At 34.9% G+C, this 25,547-nt stretch overlaps 1 protein-coding gene across 2 annotated transcripts in view; it reads left to right on the top strand.

The window, feature by feature from the left end:
* Positions 1–25,547, top strand: part of RIMS1 (regulating synaptic membrane exocytosis 1) — a 175,874-nt gene that overhangs the window by 72,300 nt on the left and 78,027 nt on the right. Inside the window, exons 20-25 of one of the 2 annotated variants that reach the window (XM_061989497.1) lie at positions 3,860–3,943; positions 8,060–8,137; positions 10,395–10,466; positions 14,829–15,011; positions 16,316–16,428; positions 21,792–21,821. In XM_061989497.1, the coding sequence (XP_061845481.1) occupies positions 3,860–3,943; positions 8,060–8,137; positions 10,395–10,466; positions 14,829–15,011; positions 16,316–16,428; positions 21,792–21,821 (560 nt within the window). The remainder of the gene's footprint in view (positions 1–3,859; positions 3,944–8,059; positions 8,138–10,394; positions 10,467–14,828; positions 15,012–16,315; positions 16,429–21,791; positions 21,822–25,547) is intronic. The other variant, XM_061989498.1, reaches the window with a different exon arrangement.

The raw sequence follows: 25,547 nt of genomic DNA, 5'->3' as shown, positions 1-25,547 counted from the left end.
TATACTCAAACCTATACCTGTCACTAATGTTAACTAGTTCTATTATGTCATTATAATTCATGTCCAACAACCTCTGTTCAATAACCACTGTTCAGAGTCCACAGCATTTTTCCTGAGCTCTTTAAAGAAAAATGCTTAGTCTGTGTAAATGGCCTCTACTGCTAAACACATGTTTTTGCCAAATCATCTGTAGGCCTGATTGAGAAAAATTGTCCATCACTATGAAACCTTTACTTCTTTGGTTTAGAACTCGTAAATAAGTGCTTTTGACTTGGGGTCGGTCCTTAATGGGTGTAGAGAAGTTGTTTTTTAGGAAATTCACATTCAAATTTTCCATGATGGTTTCGTTGAAAATAAGATCTGTGTGACTCATGACAGAGGAATTAGGACATGCTTTTTTTTCCTTTTAATCCAACATAGATGATATTTTTTCCAATACAGCTCAATATTTAGAGGAAGATGTTCTATTTAATGTATAAAACCCACCACATTTTTTGTTTGCTTTGGTGGAAGTTAATTTTAGAAGGTTCAGTTTTCCACTGTTGAATGTGTCTGCTTACATTGACATTAGTGATCAGTTGCATGTAACAATAGCTAAGACTTTAGTTTGAAGAGCACAAAATTAAGTTCAGGGTATGTAGAATGCATTTTGTTTCTGTGCTCTATAGGATTAGAATAAGGAACTTAAAATACAATAAGTTCCATTTATCTTAAGCAGTAAGGAAGCTTTTTATGTAAGCAAATATAATGGAACACTGTAACAGACAATATGGAAAGATTGTCTTGACTTCATTACTGCACTAAGAAGAGATTAGATTAGATTAGATTAGATTAGATTAGATAAACATCTGTCAGGTGTAGAGTTGGTCCTGCTTATAGCAAAGAAAAAAAATTTACAGTTTTGTGAAGTCCAGTCTGTACAACACCACTGTCTTATCGTTATATTTGAGGGTTGAAGATTTTTTTACTTTTTTTCATGGAATTTCCCTCTATCCTCCAGTGGAATTGTACATTTTGTTTTCAAATTTAGACTTTTAGTTCTCAAAATGTAAAGGTACACTTCTAAATGTGGCATTGTATATTTCCTTCAGCAAAATTATCTGTATCCCTACATATAGAAAACGATTTCTACTTATTCTCCCCAACCTTTTGTCTCTCAGGTCATAAAGTAGATTTGAAATGAAGTGTTGAAGTGGTCCACTTGAGCTTTTTTTTTTTTTAGCAGAATCGTATTGACCATGTATAACTAATGGACAGTACAGGTCAATGATTTGTTGGAAATGATTTAGATTTTGAAGTAGTTTTGTTGACCCACATATACTAGCAGAAGAATACTGTCAGCATTATATATGATTTTTGGATATTCAAGTCATCTTGGCTGCACTAAAACAGAAACAATTTAACACCAACTTTTAACACCAAGAGACATTCTTTTGCTGCTACTATAAGCTTTCATCCTTGAGGAAGGAAAGTCCATATAACTTGACTGGCAAACTGACCTTGCCCTGACATAGACCTTCCAAAGTTTTTTGGTAAAGGGAATGGATTGGTACAGAGCGTAATCCTTCATATATCATTCTTTGGCATAGCATTCAATAGGACACTCAAAAATATCAAACCCCTGCTAATACATTTATACAGTTTCATCATGCCTGCCTTCTGGCTTTTCTTTTTCTCTTTTTTGGTCCTCTTATTTATTATAAACTGGCTTTTTTTCAAAGTGATTGTGTTATTGAAGTTCCTGTGATGAACTGCAAGCCTATGTTAGTTTATAATGCAGTCATAAATACCATCTAATGCCATTTAAAATGTTTTTTGCTGCTACTACTTCCTTTAGTAAGATTTTTTTTTTTTTTACTGTCTACTCAGTGTGTCTCAAAATTTCTTCTTTTTACCTTGTACATTGGTTTATTTAGAACAGATAAATTTGCATGTGACCCCCAGCTTCAGGAAAGCATGTAGTACAGTATCTGAACTTGTAGTTAATTACACGTAGTGTGGCCTTTATTTGCCTTTCAAGTTTCTTATGTTGCAAGCAATTGTGTGTTTTAGCTGTTAGCACCTGAGCAGTTGTATGAATTTGTGCTGCTTGTGTGCCTCAGTCTTGAGATATTAGTTAATGGAGATCTGAGAGAATAAGACTGAGGAACACAGCCCAGGGATTACTTCCTGTAGAACAGAGCCAGCACATCTGCAAATTGCTGTCGAACAACTGTGCTAGATTTGTTCTGAGGTGTCTCACTACAGTAGCAATCAAAACATTTCAAAGGTCTTCCAAGATGTTTGCTATCAGATGGTCACTACCACCTAAGCAAAATGAAAAGCTCAGCAATTAACTGTTACCTGCTCCTAAATAGATAACAGAAATCAGAGCTGTTACTTGATCCAATTAAGACCTGTCCTGGTTTCATGTTGATTTTTCTGAGATTTTATAGTAAGTCTGAAGTATTGGGTTTTCATATTGCATGGTCTAGTTGTGTGGAATATCACCATTTACATTTCAAATAATGTACAGTAAATTAACTGTTTTCATACCTAACGCAATATATTGTGTTTCCAGTTCTTGTCAACTGTGTGAAGGAATAGGTTATTGCATGACTGTCTGCATTGTACTGTGGCTCATTCTATGCTGAGTAAAAGAGAGCATGTGTTCGTACTGCATGACCTTGTTAATTCTGTCAAATGCAGTTTAATATTTGTCATGGATATCAGCATATTAAGGGCTTTGACTGAGTGCACTGATGCATTAACATTTTCTTTAACTCTTGCTTTGAAGACAAAAAGAAACCAACTAATAAGCTATTTGCTTTTCAAACTTCTGAAAGAACTACCTAACTGTTCAAGCGATGCTAATCTTGAAATCTTTGTTATTTGCATGTTCCATAAATCAAACCCTTTTCCTTATTACATGGACTGGAAGGATGCCTCAGAAAGTGAATTATTAGTTAGTGGTGCAAACTTTATGTGACCATTTTGCTGTTTGGAAACTAATCCTTATATTTTTATCTCAAATTATTACACATGCACTTGTACAGTTAAAACCACATAACACCAAAACAAAATAAGCAACACCAATCTGTAACATATTATATATCATTTGAAATTAAATAAGCTTTTTTCAAGGAAAAAAAAGACATGTAAGACACCAGTTTTCATTGAGAGTTCAGGTGCTTTTTGTTAAATTTAATTATACAACATAATGCTAGCATGTACTGCAGGGATACAGAGAAGTGAACAGGAGAGGAAGCTGACTGCACATACTTTTAATATATATTTTTTAATGAAAAAAAAATTATGTCAGTACACATACACAAATGTTTGAAGCTTAGTTGTAGCTAAATAATTTACCTTTACTCTCATTGTGTTCCTGAAAAGGGTCACTTGATGCTTTAAAATTTTTCATGTCATTCATGTCATTTTTACTGAGCATGCATTTTTCTTCAGTGCAATGATCTAGTAGAGGTGGATTTAGCAAACTACCAGCCACTAGTTTTCAGAAAATGACCATTGTAGGGTCTTTGAAAAGCTCTTCTAGTTTAGAATTACAACGTTCTGTGTGAATGACAGACTTTTAGATAACCTGACATTTGAAAATATTTGAAAACTAAATGAGTATACTGCATAAAATATTTATATTTATCTAAATCCTGCATCTTTGGGCATGTATTTTGTTTCAGCTGCAGTGTTTCTGCAGTAATCAGCTGTAATAGCATATTTGGGGATACAAAACTGCTAGAAAAATAAATTACACATTTTTATTGCTTTTTGGGGTATTTTTCCAGTCTCAAAATCCATACATCTAATTTTATCACAAACTAAATATCCTATTTTTTTCCTGTTTCATTGAACGGGCAAACAGGAGTAGATGGTCCCCCTCCCTAGAGAGGAGACGACCTACTAGTCCCAGGATTCATATCCAGCATGCATCTCCGGAGGATGACAGGTACTAGTCAACTCCTCCCAATTGAAAAGTGACTTACTGCATCTTGCACTCTCAGAGGAGTATACTGAAATTTACAAGTATGCGTATAGCTAGAGAGAGATTTACAAACTCCAGAAGCCCAAAATAAAACAACAGCATAGATCTCATCTCTGCCTTTTGTTGAGCTGTTTATAAAGCACCTAGAAATGAATGTATTTTCAAGTTTTCTGTTTGCCTGAATGGTCGCAAGCCATGAAATGAGTTGTCTAATACAACAGAACATCATTTGTGTTAATGTTCTTTAGCCTGTTTTTACCTGCTTCTGTAAATGTTGGTAGTGTTTTCACTGTGGTGCTTTATGATAAATATTTGTTTTAGAGCCTTTTGTTGTCTTGGTGCTTATTATTATTTTTATTGTTTTTTTCCCCTTTTATAACAAATTGTTCCTAAGGGGGGAAAAAAACCACCACAAACTGATATGTTGGAAGTGTTGGTAACACTTGGTAGTTGATACATGTAAAAATTGGTACTGTTCATAAGTTCTGTCCAAATCAGGATGGTCTCCATGGAGAAGGTTATCAGAACAAGGTAGGTTTTGGTTAAAACCATCAGTGCTTTAAGGAAACATTTATGCTAAATACAACCCATGATAAATAGAAGCACATTTGTATTTTCCTCATCATGAACTTTCTACTGAAATCAGTTTTGGTATTCCATTGCTTTGGCAGTAGTAATTTTTTTGGTGTGGGTTGTTTTTTTTACCAAATAGATCTAAGTTTTCCTATTTAGCAGACATATTAATTCAGAATATAACTTCAGATTTTTTTGTATTACAGTAAATGACAGGGTACAGATGGTTCATGTAAATAATCCATACATGTGTAAACTCTTAACAAGTTCCAGTTAAAAACGAAAGACTGGTATATGGATAAGACTTAGTTACTATAGTGCTAGTGCTAACCTTCTGCTAAAGACTCTCCACAGTATTTGTACTTTAATTTCTCTTGTTTGCTTGGTACTGTAAATATTCCACTAATACAAATTGTGAAGAGTGTAGTTATGTTTGGACAGCATTTGGGTCTTTTTTTAGTAAGACTGCATTATAAATCACCAAATTAAATTTGTGAAGCATTATTTCAAAATTGTCTCCCTTTACAGTTACTGCATTCCTAGAAGTTTTGTCAACACATCTCTTTGTTGGAGCAGCTATTATTAGTTTATTGTTTTACTTTATATGTGTTTCAAATGAATTTTGCTTCCCATTTTTTAAATAGATCAAAAGACTTCTTTGGTAGATAAGACTTGACAAAATCTTGTCATTGAAGTTATTAGAATTAAATCATAATCATATCACATATCAGTGAAATGAGGGTTTCATCTAAATACTGCCATTCTTAATACAGTTTTGTAGAGAAAGCCCAAAATCATCTAATAACTGTTAGCAAACATTAAAATAAAGGATCAGTAGGATATCAAGTCTGTTATGGGAGAGATTTGGAGTTAGAGAAATAGCCGTCCGATTTTTGTAGTGAAATCAGTGTCTTCTTGTCCTTGGAAGTCTGTCAGCTAAGCTGGTCACCAAAACTCCCCGTTTCCCTCCAGTTCTAAAATCTTTCTTCCTAATTAAGAGAATCTCAGAGAATATTGGTATCTCTACATGCGCAACACAAACTAACAGCCCACCTCATCTGGAGGAAGAATATCAGTGAGGGAAACAAAGATGCCTTACCTCTGCTTCATACTCTTTTACATTAATTTTGATTATTTCTCACCACTTTGGCAGCTGATCAACAACACTCAGTTGTTTGATTTATTTATAGTTTTTTTAAGACGTGCTTGTATCAGTTTGACAGCTGATGCAGTGGGTGTCAGGGAATGAGTGTCTGATGGAGCAGCAGAGGTAACTAACTGCTTATCACTCCTTTCAAATTATATTTTCACAGATTAATTGACTTTGACACATTTTGTCTTACTCTTAATTTGAGTATATTCCAGATTTCTTACTAATTGACCCAATTTGCATATAGGGTGCAGTCAAGGAGATCTGTTTCTTAAACATCTGACTTATTATTTCTAATTTTGATCCTTTAAATTCATTTTTTTCCAACATTGCATTTATTGATAATCATTTGTAACATATATTTTACTAAAGGTCTTGGCAAGATTGTTGTTATTCTGGAATTTGTTCACTTGCCAAATAAGACACAATGGCTTCTTGATGTACCTTGACAAGATGAATATATGGGCTGTATGTTATTTCAGTGTTAAGAATTAACAAGCGTTTGATTAGTATCGTGTACTTCTTTAAGACATTTTAAAGAAATTTTTTTGTTTGAATTTGATATCTTAATTGCTGGGAGGTTTCTTGGGGTTTTTTAATATTAGAAAGTGGAATTAGAAAGTCTTTCTAGTAACTGGAGAACTGAAATTGTGAAATGGTAAGTGATCATAAAACTAAGGAGAATGAGAGTTGAGCATTTAGTGTTAGGTGGGAATTTTATTCAGACTGTTCTTCTTGAGAAATCTGCATATCATTTTAGCATGTAACCAAGACTGGGTAAAACCTATTTGCAGTTAAAAGAAGTATGATGGCCATGCATGCATCTGTAAGAATGCTTATTCAAAATGAAGCCAACCGTAGGGCAAATACTCTTCTGGTACTTCCACAAAGAGAACTTGAGATACATTGTGTAAGCGGGTGGCAAACTGATTTGACATGGATGATCTTTTCCTGTCTTTCTGGCAACGCTGTGTGATGTGATCAGGAAGGCAGCTTTGCAAGTCATGGTTTGAAGTGCTAGGAATCAGTGTGAGGAGCTACCAAGCCTTCAGAGTAGCTATGGCCTCCCAGCTCTCATACCATGCAGATCTAAACTTTCAGAAGTCTTCATGAAAAATTAGGAAATACTGAACATGACATTTTTGATGACTTTAAGGCTACATAAATGGATAGGCTCTCAGCAAACCACTGAGGTCTCTTTTACAAGCCAATAAGAAATCATTTTAAGTGTTAGACATCAAACTTTATAAAAATGTTATTTTTATCACTTTAGGACAACATTTTTGTAATTTTTAATTTTCACAGGAATATTATCATCTTACTGTGTGTGGATTTTGTTTACACTCATCAGTGATGTATATTTTGAGGCACATGGGTCTTTGGAACATGAACTGTGAATAGCTTGTCTGTCTACAAAATAATATATAGTGTTTGTCTGTATACATAACAAGGCCTTCTTCATCAGTGATTTGTTATGGCAATTGGTAGAATTGTGTCCTTAAAGAGAAATTTTAGCATTTGCTTACCCTAGGAGGTGAGGAGGTATAGACATAAATGTATTACATACCCTAGATTATTATAGGACTATACATTTTTCTGAGTTTTGATAGTCATTTGATATGTGAAAATAAATTTTACATTGTTACACCTTATGAAGAAAATATATTTTTTACTACACATTCCATAAAAACCACTAATAATAAACCAACAGGCTAATAATATTTATTCCATATTGAAAGTTGTGAACAATTTCTGAGGTTCTTAAACAACTTCAACAAAAATTAATACAGAAATTGAGATAGTTTAAGCCTTATTTTTTTAAAAGAAGCAGAGTCAGTTATTCTACTTTGCTAACGATTTGTTGTTAATAATTACTGTAGCAGAGAGGTGGGCAAAAATATGATTTTTTTCATAAAACTATAGGAAATTATGAAATTTACTTTTTCAGTAAAATTTCACAATGACAAAATATGCATTCTTCAAATTCCTAAGGGAAGAGGTTCTGTGTAAGTTTATATAGACTGTAGATGAATTCTCAGGAAGAGTAATGGTGGCTCAAGCCACAGCACTGCCATTCAGCATGTAGAGTATGAAGGTTTTCAAAAACATTGTCATTCATTCATTATTGCATCTTAGTCTGTTGATATAATGTCTACAAATGTTAACATTTCCTTAAGGTGTATGGATTAAGTCGTTGGAAGGAGAAATGAGAAATGCAGCCTTTCTCAGCAGATAGTGCCATAATACTTTTGGTTTATATATTTGATTGCATGTCTCCACCTTCACTGCATGTGACCATCTCTCTATTTCTGCTCATTCTGTCCAAATTCACATCCATGTTTCCAAATTTTGGGAAGAACAAGGACGCTGGAGTCTTGCATTCCAAAACAGGACAGTGTAGACCACCTAAGTGCTCAACCTGGAGCAGCACAGAGGTATCCTTATTTACTCAAATCATAGTTCCAAGTAAATGAGATATTGGTTATAGTATATTCTTCATATGCTCTGCATACTTTCACATGTTTAGTTTTTTCTCTTTTTGTGTATAAGTGCATAGATGTGTGTATTGTTAGTAGATAATAATTATATCCCTCTAAAGTACACTTAAAAGGTAAATTTGAGCTTGACATGAGTGTTCTTATCCCCAGTGCACCCTACATATGTTGTATATGGGCATGAAAGGACACCTTTCTGTAAATATGTACTTGCCAAAGCCCTTGGTGAGCTCAAGCTGAACCAGGACTGTGAGTGCTACAGTAGGCTGTTGAGCTACAGGGAGTTTTACAAAGCATCTTCTTAGCAAGAACAAGAAAACAGAAAGGAAATTGAGATTTTAAACATGTCACAAGCACAGCACAAAGAATAGAGAAATTAAATATGTTTATCTCACTGGTGCTGTGTAGTAATTTTTCACTTTTCATAGGAAGAAATATCTTATTCTTAGCTTTTCCATCCTGCAAAGTAGTCACTATGTGGTCTTTTTCTCCATTGGATGTAATTTCACAGTCTAAGCAAGTGCCATAAGGAGTAAGAGCAAAATAATGCCCATAGTGAACCAAAGAGAAAATGAAGAGGGTGATGTTTGAGTGATAATGCTGCTTTGTTCAATGGATTTAACCATAACTTTTAAAAATTGCTAGACTTAAAGTAAAGCTGCAGCATTTAAAACATAATTCCATCTGTATTCACCTTATGTATATGTCTAGCTAAGGAAAAAAAAAGTAATGAGAATATTAAAAACATAAATCTGGAGAAAGTAGTTTGAGGACAAAGGGGATTTTGATTTTTAATCCTAGATATTATTTTTTTTGGTAAAAAATGTATTCTTCTAAAACCTAGAAAACATCAGGTAATGACCTCTGCTCATGCAAAAAGCATTTTGTATCTTGCTGTAGTATTTTCTTTGTTATGGAGTGTACTGCATCACAGTAAAATGCTCATTAAATATTACATTAAATACTACAGTGGGTACAAACATGAAAATCCACAGTGATTATATTTTGGGGATATAATTTTGTTACAGCTGTTTAAGTATCTTCCAACTCATACAGTGGATCACTCTTTATAAACAAAAAAATCTGAAAAGAATAACTAATTTTTTATGTTATTCTTATGTATTTGATTTACCCACATTAATTATTTTATAGATTAATATATAATATTGGTTATACTGTTGTATGTTCCTATACATATTTCTTGCACCAGAGTAAGATTGAAGTTACAGTTTGTCAACATTTCTGGTCTATCAATGAATAATCTTTGCTCCCTTTTCCCCCATTCCTGAAATGCTGTATGCACTCATTATTCTAAAACCCCGATGGATGTTTAAAATAATAAATCCTTGTTTATAAATGCTCACATTACCATGGATAGTAAAAAAACTGTTGGAACACACAAGACTTGCAGAGATTGTCATAGTATATTTACAATCCTGAGACATAATGGTGAAACAAGCTTTACATTTATTGACTCATATTACTAGTCATTGTTCTTAATTACTATCAAAGTAAATGCTTAGATTGTCAGAACTAGTGCCTCACTAGCCAGATGTCAGATTTATGTGGGAAAGGAATGAAGGAATGAAATAAACTTCTAATTTATTTATATTGGATAGAAAAACAAAAGAATTGTTTTAAACTCTTTCTAACAAACTTTAACAAGTTTTAATAGAATGAGGTTTTTGAAAAGCCAAGTTTTTATTAATATAGTGACAGCATTGCTTAAATCTGATAGAGTGAAGTATTTGTTTTGCTTTTGAAATATAGATTTAAAAGAAACTTTTGAGGATTAGATCTGAATAGCAGAAAACAACATTTTGTTTTCCTGCTGTCTGTTCTGTATTTGTTTTTCATGCCATTAAGAGATGATTTAAAGCCCTATGAACAGGCATTGTTTCTAGTCATATTCAGACTTTAAAGTGGGAACTAGCTGCAAGTTCAGTTAGGATGTTCAGTCAGTTCTCTCCCCTGTTTTAGTACCTCATAACTTTCACATCATCAGCCTCAATCAAACCTAATCAATGCAATGTGTCATAAACCTCAAGTTCACCAGCCTGTTCATGATGATAATTGTCACTTTTTCATCTGTCAACCATTGCTGTGATTATCTTTCTAATACATTAATAAATAATCTTCATGTTTCTATATTCTTTTTCTTCTTTGTTTTTTTCTTTTTTGACATGTCATTTCACAGGCAGTCCAGAAAAGTGGAAAGATATAGCAGCCAAAAACAAACTAGAAAAGTCTCCGGAACTGAAACAGAAAGGTAGGATTGTTGATCAATGAGTAAACGTCTCTTACAATCAATCTGATTCCAGTTTATGGAATATACATCTAATATGACTTTTAAAGAGGAACATCTGTGATGGTACCAAAAGCTATGTTGTCATCATTTATAGTAGTATTTACTTTGTATCTATATTATTAGCACTGCTGGCTGTTTTGTATATATACAGAAGTTTTCTGGCATTCTCCATTCAATGGTAAAAACTAGCAGTCCATCCATTTTATGAGCCAAAACTGAGAGTCATTGGCACTACCTTGGTCTCTGATGAAGTGTGAAGATGAAATTTGGAAATGGGTAGCATATTTCATTAGTATGAGTCTAAAACTATTCTGCATTTTACCACTGATCTTTTTGAAAAAAATATTGTCTATCGTAGAACAAATTTGAGGGTGAAATACATGTATTAATAGATAAATAATTCATCATGTCTCTGATAAAATTAATTGGACTTTCTAATACAAAAATGTTAAGTTACACATGTACACAAAATGTTAAAATCTATCATTACATAAAGTTAATATAGACATTGCGACTTTACCATTGTATTGGTTGAATTTTCCTGTACTAGCACTAATCATTTGTGACATATAGCTTTGATGCTACGGTAGTATAGGGCTAGCTTTGATGCTACAGTAGTATAAGGCTAGGTATTTGACTTCTTAAGAAAAAATGAACAAATAAAGATATATACTAAATCATAAGTACAGCTATTTCAGTTTTAAACCCTGTCTATTGGCTGAAATAAGAGCAGTGAGGAGTGAGACCCTGCCTTTGTCAGAAACAGATTTATGATATCCTGATTAGTGGAGGAATGCACATCTGTTAATGCTGTGAGGGTTGAAAAACTCCCATGACCAACACACATTTTTATTTTCAATTAAAATGCATATGATGTAGCAAAACTTCAGAGATTTTTTTATCATTTTACTGTTCCAAGTCCCAGATTATTGTTCCTGATCCAAAAGCCATGGTTACATGGTTCTTGGGTTTGATGATTCTCTTGTCACGACAGCCCAGTTGCTTTTCCAGGTTAGACCAGAGAAATTACCTAAATGATGGCTGAAATCCTTGCTGATTTTAAACCAGGGACAGTTTTGACATTGAGATCACTGAAGCTATTTTTTCCCCCGTTATTTTTGAACTTCCGAAGAGTAACAAGAGCCATAGCACTGCAGTCCAAGGGGCTTGCATTCTTGATAACCATTCAGCAGTATACGCAATGCAACAAGAGCATAGGAAAATAATTATTATGGTGCTTGTTTTTACATCTCCCCAGCACCTGGTGTAAATTTGTTTCCATAATCACACAGAATCACAGACTCTTAAGGGTTGGAAGGGACCTCAAAAGATCACCTAGTCCAACCCCCCTGCCATAGCAGGCCACCTAGAGTAGGTCACACAGGAACTTGTCCAGATGGGTTTTGAATGTCCCCTGAGAAGGAGACTCCACAACCCTTCTGGGCAGCCTGTTTCAGCGTTCCCTCACAGTGAAGACATTTATCCTTTTATTTCTTTGGAACCTCTTATGTTCCAGCTTGTACCCATTGCCCCTTGTCCTATGATTCAATATTATTACATGTGAGACACAAATGTCTGAAGAAATTTGTGAGCTGTAGTTTAGTATCTCATCGTAAATATAACATACTAGTGTCACTATTTGGTAATAGGACAGGCAATTATTTTTCTTGTCACATGAAAAATATAATCAATGACTATTTCTTCCTCAAATACCTATTTCTGTCATAGATTTATCTTAGATTATATATCAGCATGCTGTTAGCTTCCCTACAAAGCCTTTCAACATGCTATCTAAGATTAAGTTCTTGCTGAATTGTGGTATCTTAGGAAATATACATAAAAGGGAAAAAGGAAACCTTTTCAGGATAATTTACAGAGCCTAAGAGTTCTCTTAATTGAGTGAGATAAGCTTTCAAAGTGGGATTCAGTGAATTCTTCTGAAGGAGTAAAAGTGATTATGTGCAAATCAAATGTTTTCTATGTTTGTATGAGTGAGCAAAACCGTGATAAAAATTGGTTCAACCCAATCCTAAAATGTTTTATTTAGACTCTAAATGACCACAGTAGAAATGTCAGATTTGAGGTTACCTGTCATATATGTTGCAATATATATGGTCTTTAACTGTACTTGCTATATTTTACATTGAATCCTGTGCCAGAGGTGTGCTGAATTTTCAATGCTCATTTATTTTCAGTTTTTCTTTATAAGTGGCATGGTGTTTTATTTAGTATGTGCCACTGAGTCATTCAGTGTGAAGAGAAAGGAATTTGAGTTTTCTTGTGTCCAGGCAGAGCTGGAACCTGTAGGATTCCCCTCTAGACCATTGCCAAATGAATTAATAGGTTTACTGCTTGCAGTGTTACATTCCTTTGTGAGGAATCAGATGAGCTACACACGTACATGCCTGTTGCAATCTCATTGCTTACCAGGTATCATTTATCTACCAAATTTCTCTCCTTTCTATACTTCTTATCTCATTTCTGTCTCATTTTCTGAGTCATACACTAGCTTTTGTCTGCCGTGCTTGTTCCTTTTTGTCTCATTCTCCTGATCAGCCATTTACAGACTTCTTCCTTTCAGCAACTAATCTTTCTCCTAGGCTAGCAACTCCTTAACTCCATTCTAGTTTTTCTTCAATTCCCTTTAAGCTCTGTTTTCATTTGCACTCCAAGTAGCATATTCGTCTGAACATAATACCCCAGCTAATGCAAGTCTTAAGCCCAATTTTTCTTCACTTTAGTTAAGCAGATACTTTTTCTTTCATGGAAGCTGACAGGTCTATAAAAAGAGATTTACTGAAAGGGCAAGAGGTAAATTTATGAGACTCAGGTAAAGTGTCTGCTCTGTAATGGCAGGAAAGACTCTCCTAGTGCTTCACTGTGTTGTCAGATAAATTTCAGCATATTTAGCCTCTAAAATGAGGAAATTCAGAACTGAGAACATGCTGACTTTGTTAGTTTGGTGCATTCATTCATAGTAAAAGCAAGCAAGCAGTTTCTGGCACAGAGATCCATATTCACCTTATGATGTTAAATCATCTGATAAAATAGATACTTAAAAGCTGGTTGCATGCAATAATTGGCATGGATTACTTTTGCAGTTAGCGTGGAGAAACAGGCATCTTCAGAACTCAACTTGTCTTGATTATTGTAAGCTTCTTTTAGAATCAAGGGAATCAGTTTCTGCAAGAATGTTGTGGTTATCACCAAGACAAGCCAGGAGTTAAGCTAAAGAATATAGCAAGGGCAACAGAATCCTGGTTTTGTTGCATTGTGACTGGACATCCACATAAACTGGTACTGACGAAATGGCTTTGCAACCAAACCTGTTCCTAATCCTTGGTAGGCATCTGTGTGTTACCTCACATATAATTTTTGGCTTTAGGATGACTTTTCAGTGTATGGTAGTCATATGAGCTAGATAGTACCTTGGTTACCTTGGCTGTAACTTGTGGGAAAGTTATGCTGGATGTGTGAAGGGAGACTTCATAAGTCTGCAGAAGTTTCTTAAAAAATAATCAAAAAACCCCACAATGAAATGGTGTCACATGGAAATGACATTTCTGAAATAAAACCAAAACCAGTAGTACTATTTGCAAAATGCTGCCCTGTTGGGAAACCAAGGAAAAGTAAAAAGGCACAGTTAGAATTTGTTGACACTCTCCAAACTTGAAATGTTTCAGGTTATCTTATACTTGCAGTGTATTAAATTATTAAACTGCTAATAATTATACTTTATTATACTAAAATGAGTAAACATTTTACTGCATAATCGAATTACATTTTCTCATTACAGTTCCTTCAGAACTGTATTTCTGGTTTGGGACAAAATACTTAGATTATTTCAAACTCATAAGGAAACCAAGGGAATTACAGGTATGCTTACATGCTGTCCTTTTTTTAGGACACTAATGGAAATCCAGGTAATATTTTTAATAAAGATAAAAGGTATGTTTTAGAAACAGAAATGCTTTGTGGTAAAATGAGATTTTCATAGCCTAGGCTGTGCTAATCCTTATGTCATATGTTGTTAAGGTTTTGTTCGCTGTGTTTAAGATGCAGCAAGAGTTTTTGTCCAAGTATCCACTATATGCAGTACAGTTCAACAATTCCACAATCAGGGTCACGTGTATCTGCAACAGTGAGCCTTCTGCAGTTTGTCATTTTGAAAAATGGATTTGCATTCAAGATTAATAACTTCCATCTGAAATGTCAACCCTGGTTGTCAGCCAGGGTTTGCAATATTCTGTGATGAAGGGGGGCATGGGAAGGTGTGCCTGGAGCTAACAACTGAACAGTTTCTTTTTGGCCCTGATGTTTTAGGGGTCTGCTACCATGTCTTTCTAGACGGGGACTTCCAACCCCACGAACGACTGAACAGCCAGTCATTAGGGGAAAACATCACGCTCGCTCAAGGTCGAGTGAGCACTCTAGTGTCATACCCTTATGCTCTGTACATCACCTAGCGCCCGGAGGGTCGGTGCCGTCTTCTCCACTTCTGACAAGGTTGCTATTACATGTACAGCACAGCTTTCATGTTCTTCCTCCCAGGTGTCAGTGTGGTGTTGTATTTTCCTAAACATACATGGCGCATTCACTCATTCTGGCACTATAGATTCTCCTCTCTTCATGGTAAATATACTTCTCCCATATCCTTTAAACCATCTATCTTCACCTCTCTTCATGGTAAATATAGATTCTCCTCTCTTCATGGTAAATATACTTCTCCCATATCCTTTAAACCATCTATCTTCACCATCCAGATGGTGACTTTGCTGTTGAACTTCAATAGTTATGCAATGTAAGAGTAAAAAATTGGTGATGTTTCATCTTTCCATTGTTGTGTTTTGTTCCATATCCATATGAAAATTATTCAAGTATTTTTCTTCAACACTGTGCAGGAAATCACGTGCTGTTTGCACAGCTGACTATAACCTTACAGGCTAAGAGAAAGTCAGTTGATCTATGTTGTCCACTACAGTGAGTGTGGTATTACTGTAACTGACAAGGACATTTAATAGTAAGCTCTCCCTCTCAGTTATCTGCTTCTTCTCATCTTTACTTTCTTAAACTTTTTCCCTAGTTATTAGAGATGTCTCTACTTATTTTAAATGCAAACTTACCAGTGTTCCAAAAGTGTTGGATGTGTTACACTCAGATGCTGTATCTATATATATAAGAAATCAAGTAAGCAAGGTGCTCTGAAATAGTGTTAGCTAGAGTTCAGCCAAAGGGGTTTAGAATACTTACTTAGGGACAAATATTTAAAGTCTTGTGCACACACATGCACTTCCCCAATAGCAACGTTAAAGGTCTTTTTTCTTCTTTGAGTTCAAGAAAAAAACAGCACATTGTCCCATGGGAGTAAATACTTGTTGTCCAATACTCTGTGATCTTATACAATTACTGCATTGGCACAAAGGGAATGTGAAAGTTAGTAAAATATAGAGGTGATATTTTCTATTGCCCTTGTACTAGGACAGGAGAACATATATAAGCTGTGAGTCATAATCATGAGTTGTTCTTAGAAAACTACTTTTCATTCAGTGTTTTCTAACTAGTACTTCATTTTTAAAAGGCAACAGAAACACATACACCAAAACAAGGGAAAATATTTCTTCTTAGTTGAAGGGAGTGAAATTGAACGTAAGGTTAACTAGGCAGCTAGACCTGCGTATGTGCGTATGGCATACACCAAACTGCTTCAAACTTGTCTGCAGTTAATGAAACTTAATATGTACACAATAGTCAGAATTTTAAAAATTCTCTTAATTTGAGTTATTGTAATTATTTCCTAATTTCCTTTGCAGAATACATCCCCAAGGAAGTCCCACGCAGTCTCCTCCGGCAGACACATCCTTCAGCAGCCGCAGAGGAAGACAGCTACCACAAGTTCCAGTAAGAAGTGGCAGTATAGAGCAAGGTATCAAATAATGAGCTTATGATAGCTTAAACTCTTTGATTTCTTACCTTTTTTAACTTAAAATCTACTTTGATAACTATGTGTTCAGAGCTATAATTCTAAGAAAAAAGGAACAGAAGTTTATGAAAGCATATTTGTAGTCTAAGAAATCTGATAGTTTGACTGGTGGCGTATGACACGTGGTTTGACTGCCTTGATTTTCTAATACACTGTTATGGTTGTCTACTTTTAAATTACTGTTAGATTCGTGGTAGTTTCCAACACATATCTACTTTGTATTCAGATAAAGTAATCAGGGGAAAGATTTTTTCAACATTTTGACAGTCTTACTCATTTCTTATTTTATGGTTTGTATTACTTGTGTGTTGTTAACGTAGATTAACAATAAATACCACAAATCTGTGTTCAGTAAGTAAAGAATGAAAGGAATTACCATGGGAAATGTGAAAGCACAGGTTGTTAGCTCATTGGTTTTTTTAAGAATAAACTGATCAGGCAAAGACCTGTTCTTTTCTGAAGACAACATAGACCTAAAGGTTGTGGAAGATGTTTTTACTTAGTAATATAAAATAAGTATGAATATTGCTGTCTCCTTTTCAAGCCACATACCGCACAGAGTATGAGCTTTTATGCTAAAGTGAAATGGCATAATGGATGATACTTGCACATTCAGGTTTTCTACTGAGTTTATAAAAAGTATTTTCTCATTGACTACAAGCAATGACTGAGACTGACATGTACTGCAAGGTTTTCTTCTATGTGGGAATGAAAAAAATGCTCTTAATTATGAACTATTGTAGTGCATTTTAGAACTGTTGGCAAACCACTTTCTTGAAAAGATAATGCCCATGACCTTATTATCGTGAATGATTACCATAGGTTATTGAATGGCAACTTACTTTAACATGCAGCTAGCTTACATGAATTTTAGGGCTTTAAACTGTGATGGCATACTACACCTTCACTTATCACATATAAAAATTTATTCTCGTTTAATACATGTGTTTATTCTGAATGATTAATATACAAGTGCATTTTATTAATGTTAAAGCTTTACATTTGAGTCCTCTTGTAGTGAATCTAGGACTGTCTGGAATATAAACTAGTTACAAACTATTAGTAATTAGTAAGTTGGGAGCTTTTTAAGGAACTCCAATAGGTAATGAATTCCAACTTTCGTGTTTCTTCTGTAATTTCAGAACTTGGTACAATATGTAATGATGAATCAGCTTTAAGTTGGCTTTCCTTGGATATTCAACTATCACCTTTCTGCTGTTCTTGATAAGTGGTATACTAAGGATAAAATACTAGTTTACATTTTGTTAAAGATATTGGAAATGACTATAGAACTTACTGTGAAAGTGAGTAGAGCTGGGATTTATACAGAAGAGGACAGAAAAAAATGAAAAGCTGAGCGGAAGGCTAAAGCTACTGTAGGTTTACAAAATTGTTTGTACCGTGAACACCTATAAAGTGATGCTGTTTCACTGAGCTCTTATTTACACTTGTGGTTGGTATGCTTGCCTCTTATATATAAAATGTACAAGTAGGATGTGACATACTGTTTACGTTGTTGTCTATCATACCACCTGCGTCGATATGACTGTATTATGGCACATGGAGTCGAAGGCTAAAGAGATTTGCTTCTCTATGCGATACTTTAGTTTTGTCTAAGTGACTGGCTGGTCCTCTGGCAAGGGAGATTTTCTGATTTTACTCACATTTAGTACTTTGCTCAAGCTGATAATATACTTGCAGAGAAGTACGAAAATGAATATATTTTCTAGAATATTTCAATGGGTTTTTTCAGTCTTTTATGAAATAAATATGATAGTATGTGTGACCTTTATACTACTGTAAAAGATATAGTTCAGTGAGGCTATAAGACCATAGTATTTGCTCTGATATACAGTATCACATTTTAATATTAGTTTCAAATGGGACAAATGGAGTGACTAGAAGTGATCTAACCCTAACACAGCATTGAATCCAAAGCATATTGATGTCAGTAAAAGATTTTCATTAACTGTACTTGGAACTGAATTGTGTCCTTAATGATTTAAATTTATGGTGACCATGGATATAGATGATGTCAATATCTAATAGAATATACAAATGTTATAGGGAGCATTTCAAAATGCTTTTTCTTCATTTATAAATAAAGCTACTTTTCAGTGGTCAATATTGACATCCTGTGTTTCAAGGAAATCCTGTATGATATACCGTAAGATATCATTTTTATAGTAAAGTACTTCTTTATACTCTACATCAATTCTGTTCTGTCAGGAGAGCTGTATATGCAACTAAATATATACATGTATGAATCTGTGTCTGTTTTACAAATCACAGTGATTGTTGTAAAGAGGTTAAATGTGTGTACGTTAAGAGTGGGGGTTTTTATTTGCTCTGTGCTTATTCAGGAAGCATAGAACAATCCAGTAAAGTAATTTTATTACTCATTAAAGCTTTCATTGTGAAACAAATGAGAGTTAATGAAGGAGCAAGAAACTGCTAGAGGTTTGCCTCTCAAAAAACAGACTGATATTTTAATTCTTAATCTTTAGATCTAAATTGTAAATGATCATAGGCTTGTTCAGGGACTGACATTGCATGTTGGACATTCCATTTTGTCATTGTCAACTTTAGAACTAAAAAAAAGGTCGTTTCTTTGTCTCTACCAGATGAAGTTTTGGTTACTGCTCTGGTCAGCAATATGAGAATCATAAAAAGTCAACTTGTGAGAAAATAAGGTAGTTTTAAAAGGTTCTTACCAGTAGACACGCCGTATTAAAAAACCCCCATGTATTAGGAATTCTTACAGAGAAGACAAAAGTAATGATCACTGTTCCATTGCAGATATGGGCTTGGTGCTATTGATCAGGGAGAGTGAAAAAAAATCTTAAATGGAAGAAGTCCAATTTGAGGCCTGAAACTTCGACACAGCATAATTAGCACAAAAAGGCCTCTTGTTCTGAAGGGGAGATCAACTCTGCCTGATATCGAAGTTGGGGAGGGAGGCAGTTATTTTTACTTGGGACAATTCTAAGTAAATAATATCTTTTAGCAACTCTGGTACACACAGACTTTTTAGAGTGGTTACAGTTAAGATTGTAGATTTTTTTAAATTTTTAAGGCATTGTGATTCTTATTTTAATCCCAGTGGTATTCAAGGAAAACACAACTGTATTTCTTTCCTTTGAAACCTCTTCAAAAGTATTTCCTAGACTGCAAGACATACTGTGAAATTATTGCATCTAAAGGTCTTAGGATGCTTGAATACTTAAAGTTAGTCTGGTGTAGATTTGTCTGTACATTTTTGGTAACTCAAGATTTTATAGTCATTACCCTGACTTTTGCTACTTAAGAAGTGGTTTTTATATCTTTAACTGGTAATTTTATAAAAGGACTTAATAATTTGAAGATGTTTTGGTTCAGTGACTAAAGCAGCAAAATTCTAAGCCATGGTAAGGACAATGATGTGTTCTCAATATGTCATCCTCTGCCAAGCTGTAAGAGAATTGCATCAGACTTTTTTTTTTTCATTATTATTTGCATCATGTTTGAGTGGAACTGTGCAAATTGTTAAAAGGGATGGGGATTCTGCTTTGACATTCTTTTATAGATGGTTCTATATCAACTTTGTTATGTAGATGCATGGTTTTTAAATTATACTTTTGTATAAAGCGTCTTTCTGTCATCTTCTCTCAATCCATCCTCTGAATTCTTGCTTGAATAGAATTTGAAAGCGGGTCTCTATGCTTTTGTAGAATGGTTAATCATTGTGTTGATCAAGGAAACTAATACAGACTGAAGATCTGTAGCATTTTTCTAGACTTCTTTTAGCTGCAGTAGGTAATATTAGGACAACTAGAAAGTAAATTAGAAGAAAGGTATGTACTGTTGAAATTTATGAACCAGAAAGATAAATGTGCAATGAATGTAGTATAGAAATGATCTGTAAGATCTAATTCATGCAAAGTGGGTCATTCTCCCTGTATCTACCTCTTTTGGGCTCTTCACAGTGTGATTTCCTTTTCATGGCTTCAATAATGTGTTTTCAGGTTTCAGAAGTCCTATAATGAGAGTAAAGTTTGTGATAATCAGCAGAGTATTTCCATATAAAGAGCATCTGTAAACATAACTGATGTGGGTGTGCGTGTTTACCAGTGGCATCTGGTTACGGCAATAGACCTTAGGAGGTTACCTTTAGAAGAGCAACAATCCAAATAGCATTAAGTATTGCTGTGTAGTAGCTCACTTTAGGAAAAGCTGCATAAGCTTTGTGGATAGCTTGTATGCAGGATGAAGTGGATTTGTGTGCATGTGCTGCTGTTTCAGGAGGGAAAATTGTTGAAAGCTCTGCTGGTACAGAATGGGGATTACTTGTATAAAGTTCATGTGTATAATATATATATAGAAGTCTTTAATAGTAGTCATGTCATAGAGAAATTGTTTTGATGTACAGTATTTCCTTTTAGCAAATAAGAATCAGAATTTCTTACAGAAAATCAATATTTTGTCAAGTAGTACATTTGAGACACATTTTTTTTTTATTTTTAACCAACTTAAGTTCCTAAAAAAATGAATAGCTAGTGAAAACTGTTCTGTGTGTATGCACTTTATTATTAAAATCTCATTGCAGTGAGAGTATGGCTTGAGTATGGCTGGATCAAACCCTTTCAGTTAAAGCCTTTTGTCAGATGCATCAGTGTAAAACTGGAGTGGCAGAAGAATAAGTCATTTCAGTTTTAGATTTTAGTCTTTTAGTGTTGTTTGTTTTGTGTTCATATTTTTTATTTTATTTTGAAATTATGAGGTGGCACTGCATATTTTGAGGCAGCTTGTGGAACCTTTGCTTACCCTGGAGAGTATTTTTTTCTCAGCATTCCTAACTCTTGTAAATGAGTTCAAGCTTCATAACCTTTTATGTTTTCATTAAAGACCGGTTTGCGGTAGTCCAGTGGTTTTTGAGTAGAAAATAAATTTGTAACACTCATTATTGCAGAAGAGGCTTCAGAATCTAACTCAGGGCTATGTGATTCAGGAGTGAGAGTGATGCTTAAGGCAATTTTAAGATTTTTATGTCATTTGTAGATTTGTTTGTGACAATACTGCTCAAGCGGAATACTTAAGGAGTCCACAGTCTCAGTAACTTCATTATTCCTGTTAATTTTAAAGAAAAAGTCATAGGCTTTATTATTTGTCATGGTTTACCATTTTAATTTTTTACATTACCTTTACATATGCTGGAGTACTGCCTACTGTACATGCCATTGTCACATGTAACACATTTCTTTATCTAACTTTCAATTTGCTGATTTCTTTTTCTGTTTCCATCATTCCGTGCATTTAATTCATTGAAGAGCAAGAGACTTTTAACTCTTCCACACAAGGTAAATATTTATGTCATTTATTTTACAAATGTTTGGCAATTGTCAATACTGGCTTTTCCCTCAATATATTCTGTGTCAGTATATAGCATTTAGTTAACCGTGTGCTAATGGGCGGGACTGTTGTTTCTCAAATATCTGTAAGCTTTCTGATGCCCCTCTTTAGAGTCTGAAAGTGTTTTTTCTCATGATTTCTGATTTTCCTTACTGGGTTTACCAGGAGTAGTCATGATATTTTACATGGATCAGAAGCTGTGTGATTGAATTAAAATTCACTCAAAGAGTAAGATTTTACCTAAGCTTTTCTTGAGCTCTGCACATCTGCTTCTAATGATACGGACATGACTCCTGGCCTCTGGGAGGGTGATGGCATAGGTCTAGGTTTAGGAATAGGTAAAAGTGTTGATGGCCAGAAACGATCCTTTTTATGCAGAGAGGTTCTGAAGAATGAGCTGTGTTTTACTTACATGACAAGGCCTTGACACTCAGAAAGTTAGTCGTCTTCTAGGGCAGGTTTCTAGAGCCAGACATACAGCACAGACCTTCTCATGAATTCTCCAAGTTGCTTTTGATGCCAGTGAATCAGTGAACTCAAACCACAGGTATCTAAGGTAGTCCACAAAGTGGAAAGTGCAGTCTGTCATGTCCTTCTTGAGGCAACATTGCAGAGAAGTCTTTTTTTATTTTTTTTTTTCTTTTTGGTAAAATCAGAATGAAGCTTGGAGAGAAAAAATGAAACAAAATATCCCTTTTAATGTTAACAATAAAATACTATCCCGCATAAGCATTAATATCACACATTAACCTTTTCTTACTTTTAGTGCTGAGTTCTGCAAATCTTGGGAAATTCTGGTCTGAATACAGGCTTTGGCGGGTAAAAGCCAAACTGTGAGTTGAACTTGAATCGGAGTATCTCCCACAACTTCTTTACATGCTGAAAGGGTGAATCCCACTGACACATTCATACTTGCTTAGGTAAAAAGCTGTTCCACCAGCTATGAATTCTTAACACCCATGAGAATACTCAGGAGTTGGTTTTCATTATAATGTTTTAAAAAAAGACAAAAAAGAAATAATCTTTAACTTAGATATTAGCAATTACAAGTTATTGTACAATTGTAAGAGTGAACTATGAAACATCTGAAGAAAGTACTAAGAGTGATGGATTTTACAAATGATTTCTGTCATTTTTCCTTGCTTCAGTATTTATATTTCTCTCAAACAGAACCATACAAATCAGTCATGACGGTTTTGTTGTTTATGCCTCTTTCAAGTTCGCAAACCTTGCCCTGTGATTTGGACTGCAGTGGATGTTCCGTTGTTTTAAACAATTGACTTTATGCAGACAAACTAGACCATGACTGTAACAGGTTTGTAACAGAGCTTATTTCCACAAGATTTGAATGAATCTGGCCCTAGATTTGGGAATATATAGAAAGTGGTGGGATCTTTATGTGCACAGATTCCCCTGCCTCAAGGGAGCTGAATGCAGAGGCAGAGGAGAAGTAGGAAGAAGAGCTGGCAGTTCTGGTTGATGACGATGAATAACTTGAGCTGACTTACATGAGTATCCCACGGTCACCTCTGACTTTTCCCAATGCAAAATAAAAGATTAAAAAGAGAGACAGTAAGTGAATGGGAGATGGTGATGGAGGGCGGGAGTGTTGCAAGGTAATATGTGGCAAGAGATGTAGGTATGAGGCATAGGTATATGGATACCACAGATGTGAACAACACTAACAAAAAAATGAAGCATCTGTTCCACTCAATAAATGGAAAGAATTGCATTAAAAGTCCTCAGCAGATTACGAAAATGCTGACTTGGATTGATGCCAAAACCAGTGGTTTAGGGGTTTTTTTTTGATATTTTAAAAAGCTTCCTTCTTGTTTTCTTTGAAACAGAAGCTCTGTTTGGATCATCCCTACAATTATTTGAGGAAGAGTTGGATACTGCATCAGCAAATTCTGGTTTTTATAATGGCTTATTTTCCTCTGGGGTCAGTTACTGAACTCAAGATGGCCACCATGCCTCTGTGTGTACAGGGAGATCCAGACTCATTTCACAGCTTGGCAGTCTGAGTCATGTGCTTTGGTCATGCCTCAATTCTGATTTGGAAGGAAGTTCAGAGACGTAATCAGCTCCAGTGGAAAGGAAACCCATGCACAGAAACTTAAAGGATCCACAGCATGTTCTAGTCAGGTACAGAGCTGCGGAGCAGGCTTCAGAGCCCATCTCCCTCACTATCTATGTGTTACCAAGAAGTACTCTTTGAAGTCATATATACAGAGAACAGGTTCTATATCTTAACAACAAACTGATTTTTCAGTGTTACTAACCTTATATTTCAAAACATTCATCTGCTCTTGATTTCAAAATCTCACGTGTCTTTTAAAATTTCATGGTAGATTTTGCCATGAGTATCCACAGGGATACTTTGTGTATGCATATTGTAAAGTCAAGACTGAGCAGAAGTAACCTGGAGACTCTATATTATTTCTGAAAAGCTTCATCCTGGTCTAACACCAGTGTGAGTTCTGTCTGCTCTGCCACATAGACAGGTCTCCAGTGAATACTCCCTTCCCTTCTTTCTTCATTCTCTCACAGCACTAGGGGATTCTCCAATCAAAATTTCACTGCTGCTTTATTTCCCTACCTTTGTTCTGGACACTGCTTCTGCCTAGTTTCTTCTTCAATTTGCAGTTCCTCAGACCAGATACTGTTAGGTTTTCCCCCCGCCCCGATTCCCAGCCACAGAGTATCTAAGTAGCACAAACAAGTGAAGCTTCTGGCTTTTGCTGTGTAGAAAGGCTAAGTGTACAAGCCTGTAGACTACATTATAGCTGTAGCTGCTTGTCCATGTTCAACTTTTCTTCTTAGTACAAATACTGAGTGTGAAGAGTAAGACAGATTTCTGTTGGCTTCTAGGATAAGGGCAGTTCCCTGTTGCCCTGCCAGAACCTGCTTTTTGTGCCCCAGAATCACTATTACTATAAAATAGGTTTTGTAAGATAAATTTTTGTCTCAACTTACTTTTCATTAGCTTCCTTGTGGAAACAAATCTTTCTGTAATTTTAAACTTCTAGATTTTTTTCCCCTAATGTTTGCATCATAAGGGATGTGTGGTATATGCTGATAAGAGTTACAGCTATGTAAAATCTTCATGCCAGTTCCTTGTTACATAGCTTACTCCAACATTTAATAGTGCTGGTGAGACCTGGAAAATTTCCAAATTCTACTGTTATCCTACATCTCCTTTCTGTCTTGACCATCTTGAACTGAAACATGAAGTGCCTCAAGAGCAAATTCTGTGTTTGTTGAAGACTTGACCATTATAGAGAATGGTATAGCTGGTCCTAAGGCATCCATAGGCTCTCAATAGTCTTGGGAAAAGCAATATGGTTATCAGTTTTAGTCACAGACCAGGTAATGTCAACAGCCAATCTGACATTACTGCCATACTTGAATTTGAGCAAGGAAGTCCTTTGAGAAAGGTATTTTCACTTAATGACTGCAAGTGATGGAAAATTGTTTCTGTACTTAACCACCTGATTTTTTAAACAGATGTCTTATTACTTATCTGACTTTACCTAACTTCATAGCTACTGGGCATTATTGTACCTGTATCTGCTAAGAGCATTCTATTGTTAGAAATCATCACACATATAAATAACTATGAACCCCAATAAGCCACATATCTCATTTGTTTTTAATCATTTCCTAGATCAGTT

This window comes from Colius striatus, chromosome 2 (assembly GCF_028858725.1).
Source record: "Colius striatus isolate bColStr4 chromosome 2, bColStr4.1.hap1, whole genome shotgun sequence".
NCBI classification, from domain to species: domain Eukaryota; kingdom Metazoa; phylum Chordata; class Aves; order Coliiformes; family Coliidae; genus Colius; species Colius striatus.
Note: the sequence above shows the minus strand (reverse complement) of the source record. Positions and strands in the feature narration are given on the sequence as shown.